General features: G+C 35.7%; 1 protein-coding gene across 1 annotated transcript; it reads left to right on the top strand.

The window, feature by feature from the left end:
• The first annotated feature begins 1606 nt into the window (after window positions 1-1606).
• On the top strand, window positions 1607-25849 carry LOC139151616 (spectrin alpha chain-like). The gene is made up of 12 exons (XM_070724534.1): window positions 1607-1723; window positions 3582-3685; window positions 6671-6949; window positions 8848-9050; window positions 16148-16351; window positions 16911-17064; window positions 17631-17818; window positions 22007-22248; window positions 23498-23698; window positions 24509-24668; window positions 24932-25024; window positions 25752-25849. Exons 2-11 carry the CDS (start codon window positions 3616-3618, stop codon window positions 24959-24961), a joined length of 1731 nt encoding a protein of 576 aa, XP_070580635.1. The 5' UTR covers window positions 1607-1723; window positions 3582-3615; the 3' UTR covers window positions 24962-25024; window positions 25752-25849.
• Window positions 25850-26208: the final 359 nt, after the last annotated feature.

The following is a 26208-nucleotide window of genomic DNA, read 5'->3' on the forward strand; positions in this document are numbered from 1 at the left end:
TATAAAAACTACCCAGAAAACAGCACGCCTGTGGCCTATAGCGCCTGTTACCCGCCTATAGCAAGTAACATACAGCTCTGCCACGCAGAGCTACGCTCCTTCCTCGTAGCTAGCCTCAAGGCGAAGTTTTCACCATGCTATCATCTAAAAAATTAATCGATAAACACAACATAATCAACGAGAGCTAACTACTGAATCATTTCTTTAAGCTGTCAAATAGAGTAAGCACTAGCATTGACAGTGACTTTTCTCGTTTCATCTTTCAATCCGAAACGTATGATGAGTGGCCGCCATTTAAGAAAAAACCGCCGCCACATGTCACAGTTTTGAAATCGCAGCTAGGTCACTGATCGCATATTTGAAGTCGCAGGTCATATGTCGCAGGTCGTAATTGGTCTTCCATAGATTACAGGTAAAAACTATTACCAAAGTGAAACCATTGCGTGTGTGGACTTTAAAACTACTGCCGCTTTTATCGAGTGAGGTTTCAGCAGAGACAGTACGCAGCCTATCACAGGTATGAGTTTTCCATAGTCAGATAGTGTAATTTGGTGATCCTTTTCACAGACATTACTCGTCATAAAAAAGAACACTAGTCTATATTTTACCAAGTGAGTTTATGAAAATGCAGTATGTGATTATAAGAGCCACAGTGAAGACTTGTCACGTTTTTTCTGTGAATTCAGTTGTCAATACATAACAATGGTGTTACAGCGACAAACGAGCTGCCATGTGTAATGAAGTAAATTATTCGCTATTCTAAACAAAACCTAGTGATCACATCGTTTTTCGACAAATATTAAATGTCTTGTTCACAGAGGCACATTTCTTGATCTACGCACGTCTATAGACTTAAACAATAGATCTTTTGTCTGAACACGGAACTGATTATTGAGAAACAAAGGGAAACAAAAGGTAAGCTGTGCAAGGTATATCCCCTGCTAGAGCATAATTTGATGTTTCACTCAAACAATTGGTATTGTTGATTTATAAGCCGAATTCAAACCAGGGGAGAGGATAATTTCTTCAGTTAAACCTAACACGGCGTACTTCACAGTATCGCTGTGGACCCGGCGCCATCTTGAAAGAGGGCAAATGTAGAATTGTTCCTCACCCCGGTGACTCGCATACTATATAGAGTGGCATCAGCTTACAGCTGCCGTGGCCACTTAACTGTTGACTAGGCCTACTTGATGCAGTTAGAAATTCTGCTTGTATCAAGACAAAACAGACCCTGCCAAGGGTTGTAAATGAGAGTTAATGATTTGCACTCTGAGTTCAAGATTGAGACACAAGATAGCACTTCCATATTCATTTACTGTTAGCCTCTACTCGATAGTTGGTTTATTGAAGCCACATAAGTTTATGAGATCACTGCTATTAGGGTCACACAAACTTGTGCGCCACATGCAGACAGTGTGTCTGGGGGAACCGAAAAAAGCTACACTGATTTTCATAAACCTAAAGATACTCTGTGACTCTGTAAGTTACCATGACACCAGTTTTTCCCTTTGTTATGGTGTAGATAGGACAAATAAGTTGGCTGAACAAGACTTGTGCATTGTAATGTTATCTCAATCTTGAACACATGGAGCCAATCGGAAATTCTAATTTACAACCCTCGGTAAAGCTGGTTTTGCCTTCGTGCAAACAGAATTTCAGACTGCATGGTCAAGTGGGTTTAATCAACAGTTAAGTAGCCATGGGTGTGAATGGTGTAAAGGTGAGTACTTTTCAGTTTTGCAAAGGGACGTACCAGCGTATCTCGCCATTTGCAACGGACTTTGATCGGCATTGTTCAGTCCAATATGTACATATTAATTGCCGATTTTTCTAGAAATACCGGACATTGTCATATTCTTGATCTTACTTTAATTTTGCAAACTGCTGTGTTGGTCATTTTAAACTTCAGAACGGCTACCCTACACATTGATAAACGTATGTTTCTTGAATGAACGTTAATAAAACATGATGTTAAAATGATAAAAATAGATAAGTTACCATTGTATGGGCGATGACAAGGGTTCTTTGTTACAGTACTGATGTGTACCAAACCATGTATGCTAACTGTAAATGTAACAGATAAGGTTAAAACACTCAAATCGAATCAATATTTGGATCTAGCCCTAAACATGTACCTATTATGACTGAAACATTGTTGTGCATTCAAACGTAGCCATGCACTCGTAGCTCTTAATCATAAATAACAACCTAAGGGGTGGACCACTTGATTTCTTAGGGGAGCTGAAGAATAAGGCTAAGGGATGTGTTGAAATGAATTTAAAGGTATGTTTACATTATCTAAATGATAATATTTCCTTTTCTTATAATATGAATACCCAAATTGGATGAACATACCGTGTTAGGAACTGGTCAGTTTCTTTAGCCCGGGGTGGATTCATGGGGGTAGGGGTGTCGCCATGTTTTTGACTTTGATGATGGGGTCACTATGTTTTTGAAATGATCAGTTTTTGATTACTGATGTTATCTCTTTGACATTAGTCATTGATATCAATTTATGTACAACAGATCTGAAAATCTAGTTATGCATTGAAAGTCTTTACACATTCACAGCTCATTCAAAATAGTTTATTCACTCTTCAGAATTGAAATATATATATATATATATATATATATATATATATATATATATATATATATATATAAAACAAAAAATTACTTCTAGTACAAAGTAATGGTATCTGTTACTTAACTTTCATGCATCCTGCAATCATCAGACAGATGAAGTGAAAGTAATACAAGCTCAACACTCTTATATATGTATGATTGGGACGTACCATTCTATTTATAGGTGGTGTTAAAATTTGATAGATAATATATAGTTTGGTGGCGACATTTCGAAACCAACTCCGAGCCTTTGTTTAACAGCGTAGATTTGTCAGCATTGATAATGTGCAGTTTTTCTGATATACAAAGATTACATCACCTGTTTATGTAAAGTAACTTGATGTTTTGTCAATAATTGACTCCGAAATGTCAAAGACCTGGTTCCTTTGTTTCAAAGTCCAGATGTACTTGGACAGGTCAGTTGAGTGTTGACCTTTTTCATCCCTTCCGCTTTGCTGCCTGTGGTATTCCTGAGTACACCAAGCCCGTCGTCACGGTATAGGCCGATTAGATTCTTATCCAGTGATAAGACGCCCTTCGCTAATCACATGCTATCGTTCCGTAAGGAAAGATATCAACACTCAACTGACCTATCCAAGTACTTTGTACTTGAAGTAATTTTGTGTTATTATTTATAACACTCTGCTTTAATTCATGATTTCTAAGCAGAGATGAACATGGAAGTTGAAACCTGGTTTCTGGGTGTGATGTGTTCTGTTGGGGTGTGGTGTGATGTGGTGTGGTGGGTACTTAGGAATGTGTGGTTTGATGTGAAATAAGTTGACATATTGTAAGAAAGTATCACGGTCAAATAAGTCTTATATATATCCTGATCTGTTTTCTTCGTTTTGATATTAAAACTAAAGAATTCGTATGTATATGAAGACATTGCCAAGGCCTATGAGTCTTTCATTTATTTGATACGCAATACACCAATTTTGCTGTGCTTTTAGGTAGTACTGGTCCTTATGAAGGGTAACTACAGTCATGGACGGAAGCATTACAATAAGACCATTTGATGCTTTTATTTATAGACTTGCTGAAGACATCAGCAAAGGCAAGTATTTTTCTAATCAAATCAAAACTAATATTATACTTTTCGTCGGTCATGGTTTTTAAAAGGTTAATATAAGGTCCAGATTAATGTCCAGTAATTTACTTTCTACACTATGATACATACCGGTCAAACCGTCATACAGTGCTAACTTAAACACCGACTGTCATTGAGAGCATAATTTCAGTTCTGATCCTAAAGAAGTGACAATTATCCATCCCAAAGACTAAATTATTATAAATTGCAATGTTTCTCTGATTGGTATCACACAAAATCACCGCTTAAATATATATTAATCATTCTAGCATTATTTTACAATTAATTTATCATCAGATAATTTTTTTATTCGTATATATTGCAATGATTATCTTTATATCTTACTTTCATCTTCACAAACGATTAAAAAAAATTAAAATAAAGATATAGTACAATTATTCAGTAGCAACAGAATCTAAAACATCAAATTTCGACCTGGACTGAAATATTCAGAAGAGTACGGGCCCTCCGCGACCTCCGACCCTACAGACAGACCGCAGCAGCGCCCGCACGCGACTGAATCTACCGTCTAATGTTAACCAAGAAAAAAAACAAAGGACGGTGTAATGCAAAAAATAAAATGAGTAAACAAAATTTTAATAATCTCAAAAGAAAACAGTGAAATTATAGACCGAGCAAATAAGGCTAGGGGAACAACACAATAGTCTAGTGGCAAAATCTCAAAAAGGCCCCAAAAGTCACTTTATGGAGTACGGAATGATAGCAGTTGTCATTCATGCTAATTATTTACTTCAACCCCTGGTGAAGAAGTTTTACCCGGTTGACAGTAATTAAAATTCTAAATCCAACTATGCTAATTTGGTTAAATTCAAAATGGTGGACAATATCACAGAGTATCAATTCAGTAAATAGCAATATCTCAAAACTATAGCAGTAAGAAATCCTGAAATTTAAGTTACATAACAGCCAGATGTCAATGCATACTCAAAATAAATTCCACGTGTACAGTGAAAATACTTTTGAAAATATTAACAAGAACATTATTTTCTGTGGCACTTTTTGGGCCATTTTGAACAATTATCCTAATATGTTTGAATATCAATAATCGGAAAGAGTTTACTTGCATTTCCCAACATTATTTCATCTACTTATGCTACCGATCAATACTGAAGACATCATATCAACATGACAATCAAAATTGACTCCATTATGCTAATTAGGGGTGAACAAATTGATTTCTAGGGGAGGTGGAGGAAATGGGTCTGGTGAAAAATTTTTTCTCAACCATTTCGGCTGCATTTTTTTCGAAGGGTACTCATGCCGCAATTTTGTTTAAATCCAACAAAGACATTTTTACATTTTTAATCAAGTTAATTCAACGATGGCCCAATTCAACTTCTAGGTCATCAGTATCTCATGAATATGCACACAAGTATTTTGTGCAATAATTTAGACAACATTGCAGCAAATTGCACACGTGAGAATGCCAAAGTTAGGGTTAAGTATTTGCCAGTGTTACCATGAAAGGTATAAAAACAAAGCAACAATGAAGATGGTTAAATCTAAATAAAAGAATGTGAAGGGGAGGGTGCGAGAGGAGAGGGTAACCTGTAAATTTTGTAATTTTTAGGCTTCAAAGATGCATTGTAATGCACTCGGAAACAATTTTATTCCACAATTTTGCACATTCTAAATAATGTGGAGATATTAAAGAATATTAGTTAAATGCCAACGACGGAATCGTTGATATTTAAAAGACACCTAATCAATTCACTTGGTCTTAATGTTGCGATATAGTGGCCAAAAAGACGTATTCTAGTGCACTCCACAGCAGTTGGCTGTAAAACCTGATGAAATGCACCCATTCTGTCATTCGAAATACACACATTAATATGGGAAAGACATTTATAGTACCTCACGTTATAGCCTCTGATAAGACTAGGTCACATTGAAGGCTAACAGACTAACAATTAACGAATATACTCAATACATTAACGCATACTTTTTTTATTTTCAAAGGATCTGATGAAACAAATATCAAATATTATTATATCATGTATGATTCTAGATTGTCATTTCAGGTTATTCAGCACTTTCTGCTAACTTTTGTTTTCATGAGGAGTGTGACAATTTTTATTTTTCAATATTCTTCAGCTCCTCAGAAATCAAATGGTTCATCTGTTAGGTTCGAAATGGTGGACGAGTTCCCTCATAGATAGGCAATCGAAAGATAAGGGTATCTTAGAAAGTACAATAATTGCAGGTATTAATGTTTGTTTTGATGACACGTAGGAGTCTATGTTTACTGAGAATGATTTTTGTTATAAATTTGGTCATTTTGATAGTATTACAAAAATTGTAATTTTTCATTGAGATTTTTTTGGATCTGGGGGCAAAATCTAAAAGGGGCCTAGAAATCACTTTAGGGAGGATGAAATGTAAATGATTTTCATCTATGCTAGTTATAATCTTTGATCAATGCTGAAAACATGTTGCCCACTTGACACTCAAATTTTGACCCAATATGCTAATTAGTGGGAATTCAAAATGGCAGACAAGGTAACATATGTGTTTTCGGATTTCTAGTCTTGTTTACCAGACATATCTCTTCGTATTCTTTATGATTGAATTGCTGGCATTGGTCACAACATGTAAAGCAATCGATGAAGTTCAAAATCAAATTCTTAAGGTAGCACCTGCTAAATCAAGAACTCGTATGATCTATTATTTGATGAATGCACCTGCATGAATACAAAATCATTGTATAACAATGACGTATTTCTTCAGAAACTTCCGGAAAATAAAATGTAGAAACTTCCATGACCGGTCACTTGGAAATAATGACCTTCTGGAACAGCGCCATCAACGTCACAATACTAAAAATTTGTATCACATTTTGAGGTCTAATACTTACAGTTTGTTATACACACCATCAGGCACACTTGTAAGTTATTTGCTAAGTATTGTTATTTACCACTTATGTATATACAGATAAATTTTCTAGAATGCTTGACTTGTCGGGGAGTTTGGAGTCTTCTCCTATAACTACAAGAGACCGAGAGAAGATTGAAGATCCGTATCAGTTGTTGAAAAAGATGGAACACTATGATCACATTAATGATACAAAGTGCGATGTCTTAGTAAATCTTCTAAAGAAGGCAGATCGGAATGATCTTGCTTTGGAGGTTGAAGTAAGATATATAATAGGGTTCGACCACGATATCTCAAGGGAAGAGCTTCAGGGAAAAGTTGAGGCACATCAACAGAAAGGTAATATTGTTATTCAATAATAATTTCCTGAACTGACCAGTTCTGAGCACATAAAATTTGTTTCTTTCATCATGTTGCTTCAGTTAATTGAATAGTAGAAGTAAAGATAGGTGCTCCTCTTAATCTGTTTACTGGGGACTTCTCGGGATTAAGGACAGTGGTAGTTGTATATCAATGAACTTATCTAGTCTTTACTGCAGTAAGGGAGCCTCATTATTTACAGTCATGGGGTCGGAGGAATCTGAGGGGGTTCACTAAAAATTTAAAGCTACAAAAGGGGTTGCTCAAAATGTGGAGAGAAAGAAGGGGATTACTCAATTTTTGGTGCAAATTCAATTGAAAAACCTCTTCGATGCCACCATTGCACACATCGATGTCTCAAAATGTTCGATACGGGAGGGGGACACCCCGTTCTCGTGCTCTCCCCTTGGGGTGTTCTACAGTTTAAATTAGTGAAAAAAATAATAAATTTAAAACAACTCTCAGATTGCACCAGATTGCACCATTGCACATATCAATTTCTCAAAATGCTTCACACAAGAGAGGGGACACCCCTCTGAATATTTTTTCCCCGCAGCCTCTTGCATGTCCTCTCCTGTACTTTAAAATTCTGCCCTTTCAGATTTCTTAGTGAAAACCCTGCCTGATACCCATCCAAATTAAACAATACTATATAGTTGGATACTAGTTTAGCATGAGCTTTTATATCTACATTTTGTTGTAACATTGAACTTTGAACTTCATTTTGTTGGTTTCACCCTTTTCAACCGTTATGAGATAACTGATGTACACCAGGATTTGAAAGGTCTTTACTATTACTGTATTTTTGTAAATTTTATAAATACATGTATTGATACTTAACTTTTCTAAGCAGGGGGGGTCAATCAAAATATCTGTGTTAGAGAGGGGGGCTACTCAAATTCATCATGGTTGCCAGCGGGTACTCGAAAATCCAGTTTCCGATGATATTCCTCCGACCACCAGGCAGAATCATACTTGCTCATGAGCCCCGGGCTAGAGTTACGTCTCATGTTCACTTCATGCTTACCACCTGGGTTCGTACAGTTCACCTGTTCCCCGGGACCCCACTCCCCCAGGCACTGGCACGAATCATACTTGCTTATGATCGCCTGAGTTCGAGTTTCCTAGTAGTATTACTTGTCTCATTACTTTATGCATGCGATTGCCCGGGCTCGCACAGTCGATCTGTCCCCCGGGAATTTGCTCCCCGGGGCTCGTATCATAACACCTGTCGTCCCCTGCTCTAAAGCTTCTCTGTGCACATCATTTCATACTTCCACCCCACCCCTCCCCAGGCTCGTATCGTATTGTATATGGTCCTCTGGGCCGACAATTCTCGATTCGTCTTGATCACCTCATATTTCCACACGGGCTTGCACATTTCACATGTGTCACAGGACTTTGGGTTTTGTCTCCTCTTGTAGCGTCCCAGTCGACCGGACTTCACACTCCCAACCAGTATCTTCCTGGTATCATCCCTTGGATCCGCGTCACAACCTGTAACCCTAGACATCGCCACACATTCCCTCTTTCTGCATGGGGTCATTTCTGTCATTCTTCCCTCGCTTTGGCCTTGGATTCCATCCTGACCCCCATTTCTTAGGAATTCTGCACTATTCCCTCACTTTAGACAACACTTTTGGCAGTTGCCTGACCTTTGCTCTAGGTCATCAACTGCCTTTTGCACTCCACTTGCTTGACCGAAGGGGCCATCTCCCAATTTTGTAGTGGTATTCAGTGTTTTTTATTCATTTTGATTTAATAGCATAGGTGTGTATAACTATTTAGAGAAGTTATGAGGTTTTGCATGTATATGCTGTTTTCTGTGCGCTGCCTTTCATTTTGCAATAAAACACTGTCATTTTATCACAATGCAGTTTTGGCATGTTCACAAAAAGATATGACGGGCGCAGGAGTAGCGAAAACTGTAAAGTCCGCTAGAATAACGGAAAGTACTGGGGAGGTTGCAGAGTCCTTGAAGTCCGGGGAGACTGCAGTGACAGATGACTCAATAGTTATGTTACAGAGTACAGAAAGTGGTGAAGTAATAGAAGGCGTGACATCCCATGAGGAAAAAGAAGTAAGGACACAATTGTATGAGTGTATACAACATGTAGTGTAGATAATGGTTTTAGCGCCATCTGCTTATAAGTGGTATTATGCTAATGAGATAAAGAAGCAATTGTTTACGTTTTACCTTTTTTCTATAAATTAACATTACTTATTTCTTAGGATTACACCTTATTATATACAATCGCTAGTTTGCACGGAATTCCATTTCGAAACTTACGACACTAATCATCTACTGTAAAAGTTGTTATTGAGAGGGTTGTAAATATATAACTGGTAAGGACGTTTTGTGAACCATTCCTAAACGGAACTTCGCTAATAACCTTGTCTTTTAGATAATATATACCTGTCACGGGGCATTTAAAGTGCAATTTATCAAATGGGCAATGTATAAATGTATACAGCAGAGGGAGAAAGACTATTTTCTTCTTGTAAATGCTGTCTGCTTAGGAATTTAAGAAAATAGATGGACGGAATAATTGAAATGGTAGTTAAAATGAGGTCTTTGTCTCTTTTCGAGTTATATCCATCTTTGCACTTCCCTAGTAGTGGTGCGGCATAACCAAAATTTTCATAACAATTGTGCATTTTGTGATAAAAGCATGAAATTTGGTACGAATGTAGATTATCATAATATAAATTAATTGGATACCGAGCCACCACAGGTTGAGCCTCGTTCTGGTGTTGGGGCCATTTTTAAATATGGCGACCATCAGTCACTATAAAATCCCATAGTTGCTGCTCTACAGATGATTCTGTGGTGAATAGAGGACATATTTCCATCATAAATGCCTTTTGAGATTACCATTTGCATATTTGTTTGTTTTAAAATCAATTTAGCTACCGACCCCTCACAGATAGAGCCTCGTTCTGGTGTGGCAGCCATTTTTAAATATGACGACCATCAATTACTTTAAAATCCCATAGTTGCTACTCTACGGATAATTCTGGTGATAGTGGATGTACTTCCATCAAAAATCCCTATTAAGATTACTATTTGCATTTTTTATTGTTTTATAATTTTATTTTACTAGAACAGAAGATTCTCTTAATAAAATTATGGACAATATGGCTGCCACAAAGTCCAAATGGAAGATTCAAAATTGCCAAAGTGAATGTTTTATACGATGATCAGCTGTCAGCTGTTCTGTGTAGTTAGACTATCAGATAGTACTATTCAGAGATTTATTTTATTTTATTTTTATTTGTAATCGTTGATGCACCAGTTTAAGCATTTTAAAGTTGCAGCTGGTACGTCCGACGCTCACCAGGTTTTGCAAATAGGCCTAAATCGGCCATGGCTATGGTGGGGAGGGTATGATGCGTCCGAGTGTAAGAACAGCCTGTTCCATATTCTTCCAATGGATGGAGTGTTCTTGAGTAGAAATGCTGAATATGTGCAATATTTTGACATTGACTAATTATCTTTTCTAATTTTTATAAGTCAGCCGGCCCATTGACAAGTTTTGCAGGGTGTTCTTAATCACAAGGCCTGACATGGAAAATTGTGCGGGGAATTTAACCCAATCTCTCACTCTTGTTCATCTACATTCACGTGTACATACGCTACATACAAAAAAGCACAATAATATTTACTGTATAACAAACCTTCTAGTTTTAACGTTAAAAACAATAACATTTTGGGGGAAATCTCTTATCCCCATAATTGTCAATGTTAGAGATTTATCGTGTAACTACAATTAGTACATAAGTGCGGCCGTTTAAAATTTGACCACGTGGAGAAAATGATCATATATTTATATTATTTTTCGGTTCTATGTACTATATTTTATACATTAGGCCTACTTTTCATAATTCATTTCACATGAAACTGATCTTGTGTAATTTGATATCTATTTCATGATTTAGATATTGGTTTTATAGTTATTTCAATGTCAATGGTCTATTGCATGAATATGGATTCATGCCTATAATATTTTGAACATCGTATGATTAAGTACTAATTTCTTGGTTGTATATACCGGAGTTTCTTATTGAAATGCAAAAACGTGGCACCATGAATTAAATTGTATTACGCCACTTTCTTTTGTTTTCACAAACATGAAAGGTAGGGAAAGCAAAGCTAAAACACAATCCTGCACTTTTGTCCGTCATGTCCCTGCTTGGCACTCCCCGGATCTCTGCTTGCTTTTGCATGGCTAGTCAGCTGGCGAGTATTTTATTCCTTTCCATGGTGTTTACATAGGCTAATACAAGTTTAAACGACAATCCTAAATATTTGCCAATCATTTTCTTGTTATCCACTTGACACATACACCCAAGACCTAAGCAAGGTAGTGTTGGCTGGCCAATTATCTGATCAAATGGGAACCTTCCTATACAAACAGTGACCCTCCAGTCCAAATTGAAACATAAACCTTAGAGATTTTACGCAGTTCAGTATTCACAATAAATCATTTGCACATTCAGTAACACACAATTACTGAAAAGCTATTACCAAATTTTGAACGTTTTGAACATGTCAGCCCAGCTAAATTTGAACTACTTTATAAAGTATACTGAGTGTAGAAGCAATAATTAGATCGATCAAGTATCAGATACATGCTTTTAAACTATAGAACATCCTTTGATTTAATTCGTAAAGATTAGAAACGATAATTAGATCGGTTCAATATCGGATATATCCTGAAAATATTTTACTGAAGAATGCCAGCTAAACTTGAGCCAATTTATAAAGTTTAGAAACGATAATTAAATCGACCAAATATCGGATATATCCAGGAATAAAGTACTTAAGAATGGCTAGCTAAATTTCTGCTTATTTATGAAGTTTAGAAATTATCATTAGAGCAGCTAAATATTGGACATATCCCTATTTTTGTTAATGAAGAAAGCCAAGCTATATGACATAACTTTAGACACTTATGCTAATTTATGAAGTTTAGAAACGATAATTAGAGCAGCTAAATATCAGGTATATCTATTCCATAATATTTTGTTAATGAAGAAAGTCCAGCTTTCGGATATATTTATACAAGTTTTTCTTCAGGAACGCCTAGGTAATTTTGATGTAATGTATAATGTTTAGAAACGATTATTGGATCAGCTAAACTGTTGAATTAGCTGTGCTCATTGATACAGTTTAGAAAACAAAACCTTTAAAGGCTCAATTCCGCACCTTGCTTGTCATTCAGTTGATCATTCAGTATAATGCCTTTCTTTTTTCATCTCCATTACAGCGAATAGAACACATACCATAATTAGTTTTCAAAAATTGCTCTGCCAAAAATATTAAATTAGAGTTCCACATAAGAACTTTTTAGGTCAAATCTTATAAAACAAACTTGAAACAAAATAATTTAATATACGATGCTGATAATATTTTGAGATCATCCGTGACTATTTGGCTGACTTCTTTCATAAAGACGTGTTTGATAAAAATTTATATGTTTCTGGAAATTTGCCGTATCTGTGTACCCCTAGAAATATGATCCCAGTGGCGACTAAATCATATTAAGTTCACTTCATATTTTGACATACGTCTGTTTCAAACAAAACGGATTTCATATAAGCATTATATTGCCTTCTGTATTGTGTGGAGCAAAAACAAATGGTAGAATGTAAGATAAGCCGTAATTTGAAATGTAATCTTTTGGGGTATTAGGTAAGTCTTGGTCCTATTTCATGAAAACTGTAAAGGATATTTGTATATTACAAAAGGTCACCTTAAAGAAAAATAAATCGCTTTACTAATGATACCCCACAACCAGGTTATGTATAAGTTAGGCTCGGCATATGACTTAAACAAAGACAGGTTTAACAAAAATGTTCGTGGGTCTCAAAATCATGATTTTGCGGTACCCTTCAACACATGACTGTGACAGCTATTGCGTCCCAGTATTTTTTCAGTTAAAAGTCTATTTCATATTTGTGACTTGGCCTTGTAGCAAATAAAACAGATTTTCTACAAGGCATTACCCTTTATTATATGTCTAGGTTAAAAAGTTGTAGAATTTGACGTTTAACAAAAAAGATGCGATTCGCAATACTTTGACTTTACAGTTCCCTTTTCCAATATTTTTTCTGTTAAAAGTCTCTTTCATATTTTCATATGTCTTCGTAGCAAATAAAACAGATTGCATAAAGAGAATTGCCCTTTGTAATATGTTTAGGTAAAATTGGTAGAATATGAGATAAGCAGTGAAAATTTTGCAATATAAGTTTGGGGTATAGGGTAAGTTTTGGTCATATTTTATAAAATCTATGAAAGATATTACATATTAAAATATGTCATCTAAAAGAAGAATAAAATCCCTTTCCAATGTTAGCCCACAAGCTAGGTTATGTAAAAAATAAACTCAGCAAGTTACTTACAAGAAGACAGGTTTAACAAAAACGCATGCGAGTTGGCAATACTGTTTGCGGTACCCTTCAAAGTATGACCGGTAGACCTATAGCATCCCAATATTTTTCCTATCAAAAGTCTATTTCAAATTTTGACATGTCCCTGTAGCAAATAAACAGATGTCATACAGAGCATTGCCTTTTGTGTTATGTCAAGGTAAAAAAATCAGTAGAATTTCAGATTGTTGGGGTATTGGGTAAGTTTTGGTCCCATTTCATAAAAAATCTATCGTAGACATTGCATATTATATGTCAATTTAAAGAGGAATAAATTTCCATTGTAATGATATCCAACAAGTCAGGTAATGTTAAAAAATCTAAGCAGCTGACTTACAAGTACTACAACAAAAATACGTTGGTAGCAAAATGGTTATTTTGCGGTACCGTTCAAAAGTCGACCATAACAGTTATTGCATCCCTATAGTTTTTCTGTCAAAATTCTATTTCGTATTCTAGGGATTCCAAGGCTTCTACAAAGACAGGTTTGTTATCCCTGGGGTGCAAGTAGACCCCTCTAGCCACGGCCTAACATTTCTTGACTGCTGACATAGCGTCATCCTTTTATAGGATCTAATATCGTGCATTTTATGCATAAGAATTGTGTTTTTTGTCTGTATTTACCCGTTTAACAAGTCAGGTGGTGAAGAAAATTTAAAAGAATTTTCAAATAACTCTTTTCACGGTTTCTTATTGAAAATATCCAACCTAAAGTTACCCAACAACTTCTGCAGTTGACATTTACTAGGTGAGAAATACCTGTCTGGCAGCCATTTTGAAAAAAATGGTTGCCATAGCAACGCTTCGGTAGATTTTTAGTGGCTCGGTATCTGAATTTGTTCAGCACATATTAAGACACATCTGAGCCAAGTTTGGTGCTTTTATCACAAAATGCACAATGGATTTGCCATGCCGCACTTCCCTAGGAATTCCTCAGAGGACGCTATTTTAACACAGCAGTTTCAAAATGTCCTACTATCAGTGTCCCCTGCCACATCCACCTAGCTATTCTATCATCATGATGAAATGGTTTTCCTGGCAGCGTTACAAATGCCTTGTGATGTAATCGCTCATAACATTCATTTTGCAGTTTTCTTCACAAGAAAGGGGAATTCACCCTATTTCGATAAGTTTTTCAAGTATCACTGTATTCCTTTCAACAAGAAAAGGTGGCAATATTTCGTCGTGTGCGAAAAGTCAGTCGTAATTTGGAAATAATTTTGGGGGGAGTGCGGGCATTGAAAATTATTGTAGGCTGGAAGAGTAGTTTGTTTTAACACGATAATTGGATCTTCATATTTTTTAAATTTCTCAAAAGTGTTAGGCGCCCTGTAGCTGAATGTTGCAATATTACAAATTACTCATAAAAACAAGTAAATAACTTAAAAAGAAAAGCAGATGGGCTTACATTTGCAGATTAAACCGACATTACTTCACCATCCAATTATCCCAAATTAGTTCCAATCGTGTTTTTTTTCCTTTTTAAACGGAGGGATGCTGTAATTTCTCTTCGACAACCAAACACAAACGTTGGCATGGATATGCTTATACTGATTTATTATTAAACGTGCGACTGAATAGGTTTTAGTTTTACATCGGCAGAACGATTGCTTGAAAAGGGTTTCTCAGACTTCTTTAAGGTGTCGGTGAATGAAACAACGCTTTTTTCAAAGCAAAATTTCCCATCAAAGACAACATGTGAACCAGTTAAAACCGCCGTTGTGCCAGCCATTAATCATATATTTCATAAATACATATTTGGGGCTGTTAAATAATGATCATGAACTGTTTTTTGTTGGAGATTGACCAGGATGGGCCCAAAATTAGTACCCATTTGTGACCGTTACCCTGAACTTTGACCTCATTAATTATGCACATGCCCAATAAAAGGCTAGGGTTCTATTCTTTTGGCCATGGACCAGTATGGGATCAAAATTCATACCAACATGTCACAATTACCCCGTGACTTTTGACGTCATTAATTATCCACATATTTAATATTACGCTTGCTAATAGAGGTAGAGATTTGGTGTTTCTTGGACATAGACCAGTATGGGATCAAGCATGTGAACGTAACCCCTGACTTTTTACCTCATTATTTATGCACATACCTATTATAGGACTATCAACTAGATCTAGGACCACTATGGGATCAAAATTAATAACCACCTGTCCACTTAAATCTTACTTTGATATTGATCATACTAGAACATAGGTATGCTGGGGTTTCATTGGTGTCACTTATATTTATTTACGTACAGTATTGATAACGTCCAAGTATAACGTACTTCTTTTTCACATTTTTTTGAAAAAGTTGTTGTAGTCTTGTTAGATAAGGGCAAAAATATAACGCTATGTAAACATCAACTCTAAGTAGTCATGAATGGCCAATGCATATTAGGGCTTCTCAAGTCATACTCTGATCCTAATATATTTGAATCAGTATGTGCACAATAGGTGGATCTGGACAAAAAAGCGTTCCATTCATGCAGTGGCACCTTAAATGACAACAGAAGAACGGCGCCCGAGGACTGACTGTGTCTGGCAATCTGTCCATGCTGATTTCTGCTGAGATTTTTCAGTTCGTGTCCAAACAGGCCCTTATGCCATTATTAAACTTTGATTCGAACTGAGTCCCTAGAAATGTCAGCACAAATCCATCAATAAATCAACCAATCAATCAAACAATCAATCAATTAATCAAACCAACAAACTAACAACGACTTGCCATATTTTACTCTACAGTACTACACAGATGCAAATAAAGTCGAGTCATGGTTGATGGAGAAGATGGCGTCAGTCTGCATCGACGAGTATGGTAAGAACACACAAGGTGCCAAGGCATTGTTGGTCAAACATGTAAGACTTGAAGAAGAGATAGCCGCCTATGAGGGTAACATAAACAAACTTGGAGAACAGGCGCAATTCGTAATGTCAATGGATTCTAAAGTAAGTACTACTCTAAGTTTATTATGGAAAAGGTTCTCTTCTTCCACAGTAAATTTAGCATACAGACATGTTTCGAACAAATTTATACTTCATCATTTTTTGACACTATGTAATTTTTTCACTGCTAGAGTTTGTTCACACATCAAGCTGTTTACATGTAAATGCTTGCATTTTGGATCATTCTCTCTGATCAAATGTGGACACTGAAGATTGAAAAGTACTCATGTAATTTGTTCAAAACCCTCTTTTTTTGCTAATGCACGGTGGACGAAAAGAATTTTTCCGTTCTTCATTTTTGAATGCTTCCATGATGAACATTCATACTATTATAAGTGCATTATGCATACACTCGTCATAGTGTACAAAAAGATGTCAAGATTCTAGCATGCCAGTTTTGGGTTCCTGCAAAAACGCTGTAAAGTGACATACGGCTTTATGCCAAGAGTGATCAAATATATATATAACTCAGCTTTCAGATCGTATAGCTATGATGACTTATTTCAAAATGAACTTTGTTAATAGTCTCTTTTGACTTCGACTTCAATCCTTTTCGGTACAGAATCCAGCATCACAAATGGAAAGGGAAGCAGAATTAGTCGATTTACCTTATGAAGTTGAAGAGACACACATTGAAGAGAAGGTTATAGAAAGAGAGTTTGTTATAGAGCAGAAGCTTCCCAAAGTCAAAGCAGTGTATGCATACAAGGGGCGTGGTATGATGTCGACTTTTCTGTATTTTTGTCTCAGTATTAGTTAGGGACAACGACATACAGAAAAAAATTGGAAAGGACGAAGATTGAAGGGGAAACATCGTCAGACATATCGAGAAGCTGTAAAAAATATAAAATGATTATTCCAGCTATAAAATTATTCCTGGAATAATCTTCCAATCCTCAAAGGCGTATACTTTATTATATGTCTTACGTATGAAAGTTTGGTGTTTAATGACATTATAAAAAATTATTTCACCAAAATACTGACTTGCCTACTAGTACTGATGTCGACTTTTCTGTATTTTTGTCTCAGTGTTAGTTACCATAATACAACAGATAATCTCAACGGGAATATGCCTGATATTATCATTTGTTTTATAATTTCTGTGTTTATTGTACTGTTATATGCAAATACGAAATTCAAATTGATTGAAAGCTTTCAGCCTTCCATAATTTTTGACAAAATACTTCATAACCATATAAATATTGATAATCTATAAATACATCGGATAAAATAAACGATATGATAACTTTCCTCAAATCAAGAAATTTCCTTTCATTGACAGCTGGAATAAACGATGGTGCTACACATTTGGACAAGGAAAGTGTGGAAATGCGACAGCAAGCAATCAACAAGGCTTACAAGAGACTATGCAAACTAGCCAAAGCTAGACATGGTTACCTGGAAGATGTAATCAAAGTGTATTCCTTTTACAAAGAGTGTGATGATTTTGAATACTGGATGATCGAAAAGGTGAATATCATATTATATACAATTAGAGTCTTATCGAAATTATAAACGATAGTAACTAGTCAACATTTTGTATACTCGATTGTTTGTAAGCTGTCACAGGGGATTAGTTCACTAAAGAGTGCCCATCAAAGTATTCCTCCGTGGTATCTGCACTGTAAAGTTAAGTGTTCAAGGATAGAACACCAATTACACGCCTTTTTGTAACACTTTTTGAACGCGTCTAGACGTCAGAAATTTAACACTACGTGTTCAACCAACGTTCAATTTTTAACACACGCTGTGCATTTTGAACGCTACGTGTTCATCAGACATTACATTGAACACCATGGTGTTCCATATCTGAACACACGTTGCACATGAAATGTGTTCAAAAATTGAACGCATTTACGCGTTCAAAGGGCTGTAACACTTTTTGAACGCATGGACGCCGTTCAACGATAAGTGTGTTAAAGGCTAGAACACATAATGCGCGCTTGTTGAACACCTTTAATTTTGGGCGTTCAGGGGTGTTCAGCCTTGAAATAACATTACAGACCACTAATATTCAGTAAAATTATTTTATTCTAAAAATACACAAAGCATTTCTAGAGTAATATACAATAATTTACTGTAATTTGGGCAAATAAACATTGCCAATTTGTATGTAAAGTTTGTCAGAGGAACATACCAACGGTGTTAACACCCTCCTAAGCAATAAAAATCCCCATGAACACTGTAGATCGTTTTAAGAAATATGAACAAAGTAATGACAAAACAGGTTTTACTTAAATATTGTGGATTACGTTTTAAGGTTCATACTTGTTTAAAATGTACAAAAAATCATCTGAAAAAGCTCAAAATTGGCTTACTTATTGTGTTGAAATACATATATGTATGAAATGCATACTTCATTGTTGTAAGATGGTTTCTTAAGGGGAGACATTCCTCTTGTATAGACAATTATTATTATTATTATTATTATTATTATTATTATTATTATTATTACACTTTATTTACAGAGGGTAGTCTGAGTTACAAAGTAAATATTGTAATTTACTCAGATCCCTCAAAGTACATGAAAAGGAATAATACAAAAATAGCAAGTTTTTTACGCAATTGTAAATTTGACAAGAGAAAAAAGGTAGTCAAGGCTTCTCTAGTGCACATGGTATATATATTTGTCCACATAAAGTAAACACAACATGTCAAGTTAACAAAGTGTCACAGTAAGGCACAACATGCAGAAAGTGGGGAAATTGGTCCTTGGCAGGGTAAACCTATTTCCTTGTCCAACAAAGTCCTTCATAAACAAAAGGTTTGTTGTTTGTAATATCTTTACATAAACAATGAAATAAATCGGTGACATTTCAAAAATCTACTCAGAAATTAAAACCATATTGGTAAAGACCTTTCAAATTCTTGTGTACCTTGCTATTAATTTTTATACAAATGTTTTTACCAAAAATGGTAAAAATCACCCTTAAAATAAAAAAGTAGATTTCATCATAACGTATATATATCACATTCTGGTAATCCCTCATATCTTAAAAATATCTGAAATGTCTTTAATTTCTTATAAATACAAAGTTCCAAATTTCTGCATAATTTGAACAATCTGAAAAAGGCTATCAGTAGGCCTAGAGATCTATGTCCTAAATATCAAAGCTGTTCAATTAGCAGTTTTGAAGAAGATTTTTAAAGATCTTTTGACCAAATATGACGAAAATTGCCATGAAATATAAAAATTTGAATATTTCATCACAACTAGCACAAATTTGGATAGGGTCATTCTTAGGGACATGTTTACCAAAATATTGAAGACGTCAGTAAAAGAAGAAGATTTTTGCCAAAATTAGCGAAATTAGCCTCAAAAATATAAATTTGCATAGTTCATCATAATTTGAACATATGTGATTAGGGTAATCCCTGGGGACCTGTAATCCAAATATTAAAGGATTCGTACAGGCTGTTTTGAAGAAAAACCTTGGGATGTACAAATTTGAGGCAATGCTACACATCCACCTATTTAGCTGACGGCAAAGCTAAAAACCACTCGCTTAGAACAAGAGACGTGTTGATCAACAATACAAAATTCTCTTAGGTTTGGTAGCATGCTATGATCAACTAAATGTTAGAAGGGCATAAGCTTCCAAAGACGTGAAGTCTCCTTTATCAGATGCAAGGGGGAATGAAAAATTGAAGCAGAAAGTGACAGAAAATTCAGAGTAAAAATTTCAGAAATTCAGTAATTCAGAGTGGACATTTTTACTCTGAATTTTCCGTCGCTTTCAGCTCTTATTTTTCCTTCCACCCTTGCATCTGATAAGGGAGACTACTCGTCTGTTAAATCTTATTCTCCGGCAACATTTAGTTGATCATAGCATGCTACCAAAGCTTAGATTAATTCAGAAGAAAATACAGAAACTTATCAAAATTCAGTTACTGACCCTCGGAAGTTTAAATCTACATTAGAGATGAACTGAGGTTCTCAAGCTTGTTTCCAGACAGCTACCTGTATACTCATCTTCTTCATTATCTGTACGTACCACCAGCTTCTGTAACAACTCTTCGATTTTCAGTTATATCCAACTTTTTACATCCTGAAAAAATGCAACAATAGGTAATATGGCGAGATGAGACTTTAAATGAAAGACAAGGAGCTGATTAGGTTAAGGAATAGGGGAGACTTTTATATACAGTGCCTCTTTTCAATACTGGTTAAAAATATTGGCTTCTTCTTGTCATTAACTGATTAAAATAAAAAAAGCCAATCTCTCCTATGCTGAAACAATACATTGTATACTCTACAATGTTTAATTGATTTTTTACATGCGATTGTCTCTACTAAAAGACATGTGTTAGCTGTGATTACGCAGTGATACTATGCAAGGCGTATCGATCGCGCTCAGGTCAAGGGTTATTGCTACAATTGTGTTGCAATGACCTTGACCCGAGTGAGATCGATCGATAGGCCATGGCCAAATACCACTGCGTATTCACAGCTTCTTGTTGGTATACCAGCCACTAAAAGAAAAAAAGGTTTCTTCACGTAGTTAAGCTATTTCAAGTATAATACGATTAATTTCGAAGGATATTAGTATAGATGCTTCAAAATCTAATACCTTTTACTAGTTTGGAGAGAAAACTTACCCTTTCTGGTCTTGCTTCCGCACGATCACGACTTCAGGGTGTGCTTACAAGAAAAATGTCGCAACTTCCGTTTTGATGCATCATGGGATAGGAAAAAGCACCAAACTTGAACACCAAGTGTTTAGAAATAGAACGCCTCTTGCACGCCGATGTTAAAATTAAAACGTTCATGATGATTTTCTGATTTTCTTTTCAAATTTTCAAAATTTCAACATGTAATAAACGTATAAAATTATTTTGTATACTTCCTTTTTTAGAAAAATCATGCTTTCAGCAATTGTAGACCGGAATATTTTGCACTTAGTGGGAAATTCGTCACACCTAAATCCGTGTACGTTTGCAGACAGCGAGGCTGTAGTAAATTTAATATAGCCATTGTAAAGTAAAAAACCCAAAAGATTGTTAATTGTTTCACAGTATTGTAAAATTTCTGTGATGCTGAGTTTTTGAACACTTGAAGGAGATGGTTGTTAACACTACGTGTTCAGGTTAAGAACACCATTGTTCATAATATGAACACTAGTGTTAACAATATGAACACTAGCCGTTCAAATTTGAACACCGACACGTACATTTTGAACGCGTAAAGACGCGTCTAGCGTCCGCTATTTTTACAGTGTGGGTATGTTAACCTGAAAAACGTTAATTTCAACGTTGCAAATTGTTTGCTTTATTTATACCGACAGGTGCATTTTCAGAGCATATTAGGCAATCAGTATACCTGTCATTGTTTCCGTTATCACAAACAAGTATTAGATGAGATCCTGATTTTTGAATTGCCAATCCGAGATTAGCTTCATACCGGGCAGCAGGCTTGACGAAGATGCCATTATGGGAACAATTTTGACGTTTCAAGTGCCGCTCAACACCCTCTGCCTCGAAACATGGAGCCATTTAAAGCACTTAAAGCACTTTCGCTTAGCACTTATCATTAGCATGAAATATAGCTGAAACCAAACCCTACTTTTGGAACAGAAATAATTTTATTACGAGATATTACATTTTGTGTGCCGCTACAGCTTTGCATTGTTTTTCCTCACAAGTGATTTGAATTTTCAGGAAAGGGCACTGCAGAGAAAGGAGTCCCATTTACACAAAATGGAGATTGTGACAAGGGAATTCAGTTATTTGTTGACCGACCTGATGACAAATACATCTCGATTTGACAAAATAAACGAAATGGCGGATGAGTTCATAAAGACCAATCACAGTCAACGACAAGTCATGATGGACAGGCAAAAAGACATTCAGAAAAAATGGGAAGAGGTGAATCAGCTGAGGGAGGCCAAGTTATCGTACAGGTACGATCGAAATTTTAGTTTTTGTAAAGAGGTATGGCATATACATCAGCATTAACTTCTACGTGCCATTGACTTGAAACACAGACGCTAGAGCTACAGTTGGCTCAAGCGTCTATGCTAGAAAGGTGGTTAGATACTGAGATGGTTGTAGATTCTTCACAGGTAAAGAAACAGTACTCAATGCTGACAAGTAGAGTAATGAGAAAAGTCTTAACAGTTTTGACCTAAATTTTGATATTTACGTGATAGATAGATAGATAGATAGATAGATAGATAGATAGATAGATAGATAGATAGATAGATAGATAGATGGTTTGTCAAGAACTTCTTGATTTTTCAGGTCTAAACCCTGCTAAATGTTCAGCACAGCAGACAACATTGAGTGACTTAGACTAGATAGACTAGACTTGATGTAACTTGATTTGGCAACAAAAGGGGCCTAAATGCATGAATACGATAGTCAGTTAGAAGCATGTGTTTGTGTTATAGAAGCAATAAATCATATCAAATGCATTTGTTTTGTGCACTTGTTTAATGTGACAATCTTACGATGGTTTTATTCAAAATATTATTTATAGCAGCGTGGTCTTCTCCTGTCCGCCATTTTATCTAAATGTTGACTGAATTTTCAGAAAAGAATATTCTATTAATATTCTATATGCTATTAATTTATTATAAGTACGATAGTTGTGTAGTTTGCTATCAGTGCAATTCACATGTGTACAGTTGGGCGTAGATTGGTATCGTCATAGATATTTTCGCTTTTACATGTTGAGGACTTGAGGAAGTTGCAAGTATTTTACTTCAATTATCGTTTCTAAGCACTGATCAGGCAGTATTTCGATAAAGTCCCTTGGTAAAGGTCTTGAGGTGGTATTTACCTCGAAAGTAAAAGACTTAAACTTTAGCTCAAATTTTCCTTAAGGAATCTTTCTTTCAAAATCAAGAATAAAAAGCGGAGGTCACCATGAAAATTTTGATACTAGAGTAATAAATAACCCAAGATTTATCGCTATTTAAAATTCAAAATGGCTGCCATCCCTGTGCTAGCTCTATGGAGAAAATAAAATTATATTTATAATTTCGAAAAGCCAAGACGATGAAAAGTTTTTTCACGCCAAGAGCTTTAAAATGAACCCCGCAAATGGAATATCAGAAGAGAATTGTAAGAGTTTGAGAGTACGAATATCTGTCCACGAGGCGCGTTCTACCTTAGTAGCTTATGAGGTTCCCATATGTTCTCCTTTAGTATGAAGTTGTACAGCCAAGCTTGGGATGAAAGAAAAAGGTTTATTTTGAAGAAGATCTCTGGCTTAGGGGACAACGACGATATCATGCAAATCAAACAGCAGAATGTCATTGAAGCACTGGTTATGGAACACCAGAATTTAGAAAAGGAGTTAGCCCTGGAGAAGGAAAACATGGCAACACTTGAAATGCTTGCTAAAGCGTAAGTACCACTGACAGTATAGCTGTTGGATCATACCATAATTAATCATGAACGTATTACGTAAACTTCTGTTAGTGTGTAGCAGGTTTGATTTTTGAATGAATTCTCAGAATTTACCCATTCATTATTTTGTACAAACAGATTGTTGGACTTTTAATTGGACGGGGAAATGAAAGGTATTCCTACGCAATCCAGTGGAATGGGCAAAACGTTTTTTCCTGGAGGGCAGAGGGCAGCTAGAGTGCAAATTTCTAGTGGGCAGGGAGATAAACGTGTTTTCTTTGTGGGTATTTTTATCTAGTTAGGAGAGGGCTCGTTGAAAAAATAATATACATTTGGGAAATATGTACATCTGATAGGTAGAAGAGAACTGACCCATTTGCGGGGAGAGGATCAAGTTTGCTTCAACTTTTGTGAAGAATGGGGAGCAGGGGGACTCTATAGATAATGGAGGGCAGAGCGAGGATAGTGGGCAGGGCAGTGTAATTTATTGGGAGGCCAAGGTTTTACATGTGCCAGTGGGATGGCAGAGAGAATAGCCTAATTGCCTTACCCACAATTTAGTTAAAGGTCGAATTCAGTACATCAATGTATGAAAGAACTCAAAAACATATTTAGTGATGATTTGGTAATATTGAATTGACTCGTTAGATACACCTGCATACAGATACAATTACAATTAAGCGTATATGCAATGCCATTGTTACGGCTCATATCAATCTAGAAGTTAATAGTTTCCCTCCACGTGTCTTTTATGCTACTTTACATGAATACTTGAAGAAAAAGTCCTATTTTCTATTTTTCCTTTAGTATTAGGATTTCTTATCCCAGAGAAACAGAAATAGTTGCCAGCAAACAGCGGGAGATCAAGGAATTGTGGGAATCACTGCTTGACAAAGTCTTAGACAGGAAGCCTAGATTGAATGCAGCCCATTCTATCTGCCAATTCCATGTTGACGCTAAAGACCCAGTAAGTTTTAAAAGTCTTCACTTTTGTTATGTCTCTCTGTGATAGCCAATGGGACAGTTTGATTATGTTATTCTATTGTTAAAAGGTTATTGGTACTGATGATCAATTACCTCCACATTTCTCGCTACCTTAAAATCCCACTAGCTGTATCTTTTAGCATCATTTCTATCGGTTGTACAAACTTCATCGGGAATGCTTATAGTCGTGTAATTCTGCAGTTGCTTACTAATTTGAAAATTGTGAACTTCCATTTCTTTTCACAGAAATTCCAAAACTTCTGTCTGCTACATTGATAAAGACCTCTCTAAGATAGAAATGTTGATAGGAAGAGGAGAGATATCAATGTTACTTCTCAGGTATTTTATATTGTTGCAACAACCTCTGGAGTAGTAAGGACTGTATTAATGCTTATTTCTGTCTTATTATCATCGAATGGTAATATGAGCTGCATTCAGAATGGCAATACGGGCTAATATTTGAATTTTGTATCCATTTTATTTCAGTAAATAGAATATTGTTACTTCTATAACATTCATCATTAAATTTGAGGTTTATCGATACTGCAGTTATGTCAAGTCTTTAGAATTAACATGAAAGTTGCAGTCAGAAATTGTAACTAATATTCAGCTTCTAAATGCAGTTGAATGTGTTGCCATAGGAAGTATTCTTATAGTCTTAAAATGTATGTGTGTGTGTGTGTGTGTGTATGTATGTATGTATGTATGAATGTATGTATGTATGTATGTATGTATGTATGTATGTATGTATGTATGTATATGTATGTGTGTATGTATGTATGTATGTATGTGTGCGCGCGCCTGCGTGCTTGCATGTAGGTAGGTAGGTAGGTAGGTGGGTGGGTGGTTAGGTAGGTAGGTAGGTAGGTAGGTGGGTACAGCAAGTTACTAAAAGGAAGTGATTTATACAATTCGAAAACATACTCATAGTCAGATCCACATGTTGCAGTAGCTATTTCACCCTTTTACCACCACATGTATATGATCAACCCCGACTGTTTGTCTACTGCGGATGATTGGAACTGGAATTGGAATGTGACAATTTACTTATGTTATCATATTTCAGGATGGTTACACATGTTTACACATTGCTGCCGGTGTTGGCGATATGGACTTAGTAGAGTATTTGACTGGGGCTGCCGCTAATATAGAAAAAGAAATGAGGTAATTATATTATCTTTACCGCATTGAATCATTTGAAGTGAATATGCCATGTGGTATAAATGAGAAAAAAAGATTACAATTGATTGGAAAATGAAAATTGTGTAGGGTGAAATGAAGTGACAAAATCGGCATTAACAATTATTGACGAGGATAAAATAGATTCAGTACTATACCAACAAGTTTCATTACAAATACAATTTTAATATCAATCCTTGATAAGTAACAATTTTGTGGTCAGAATCACCTTGAGCGGTGTTGAAGGGTGCTTCGAACAATTACAAATAAACTTGATGGGGTTTCACAATGAACATTATTTAAGTTCAAAAGATTAGCTCTGAAAAATGAAGGAAAGGGTCATC

The sequence above is a fragment of the Ptychodera flava genome, chromosome 15, assembly GCF_041260155.1.
Source record: "Ptychodera flava strain L36383 chromosome 15, AS_Pfla_20210202, whole genome shotgun sequence".
Taxonomy (NCBI): Eukaryota; Metazoa; Hemichordata; class Enteropneusta; family Ptychoderidae; genus Ptychodera; species Ptychodera flava.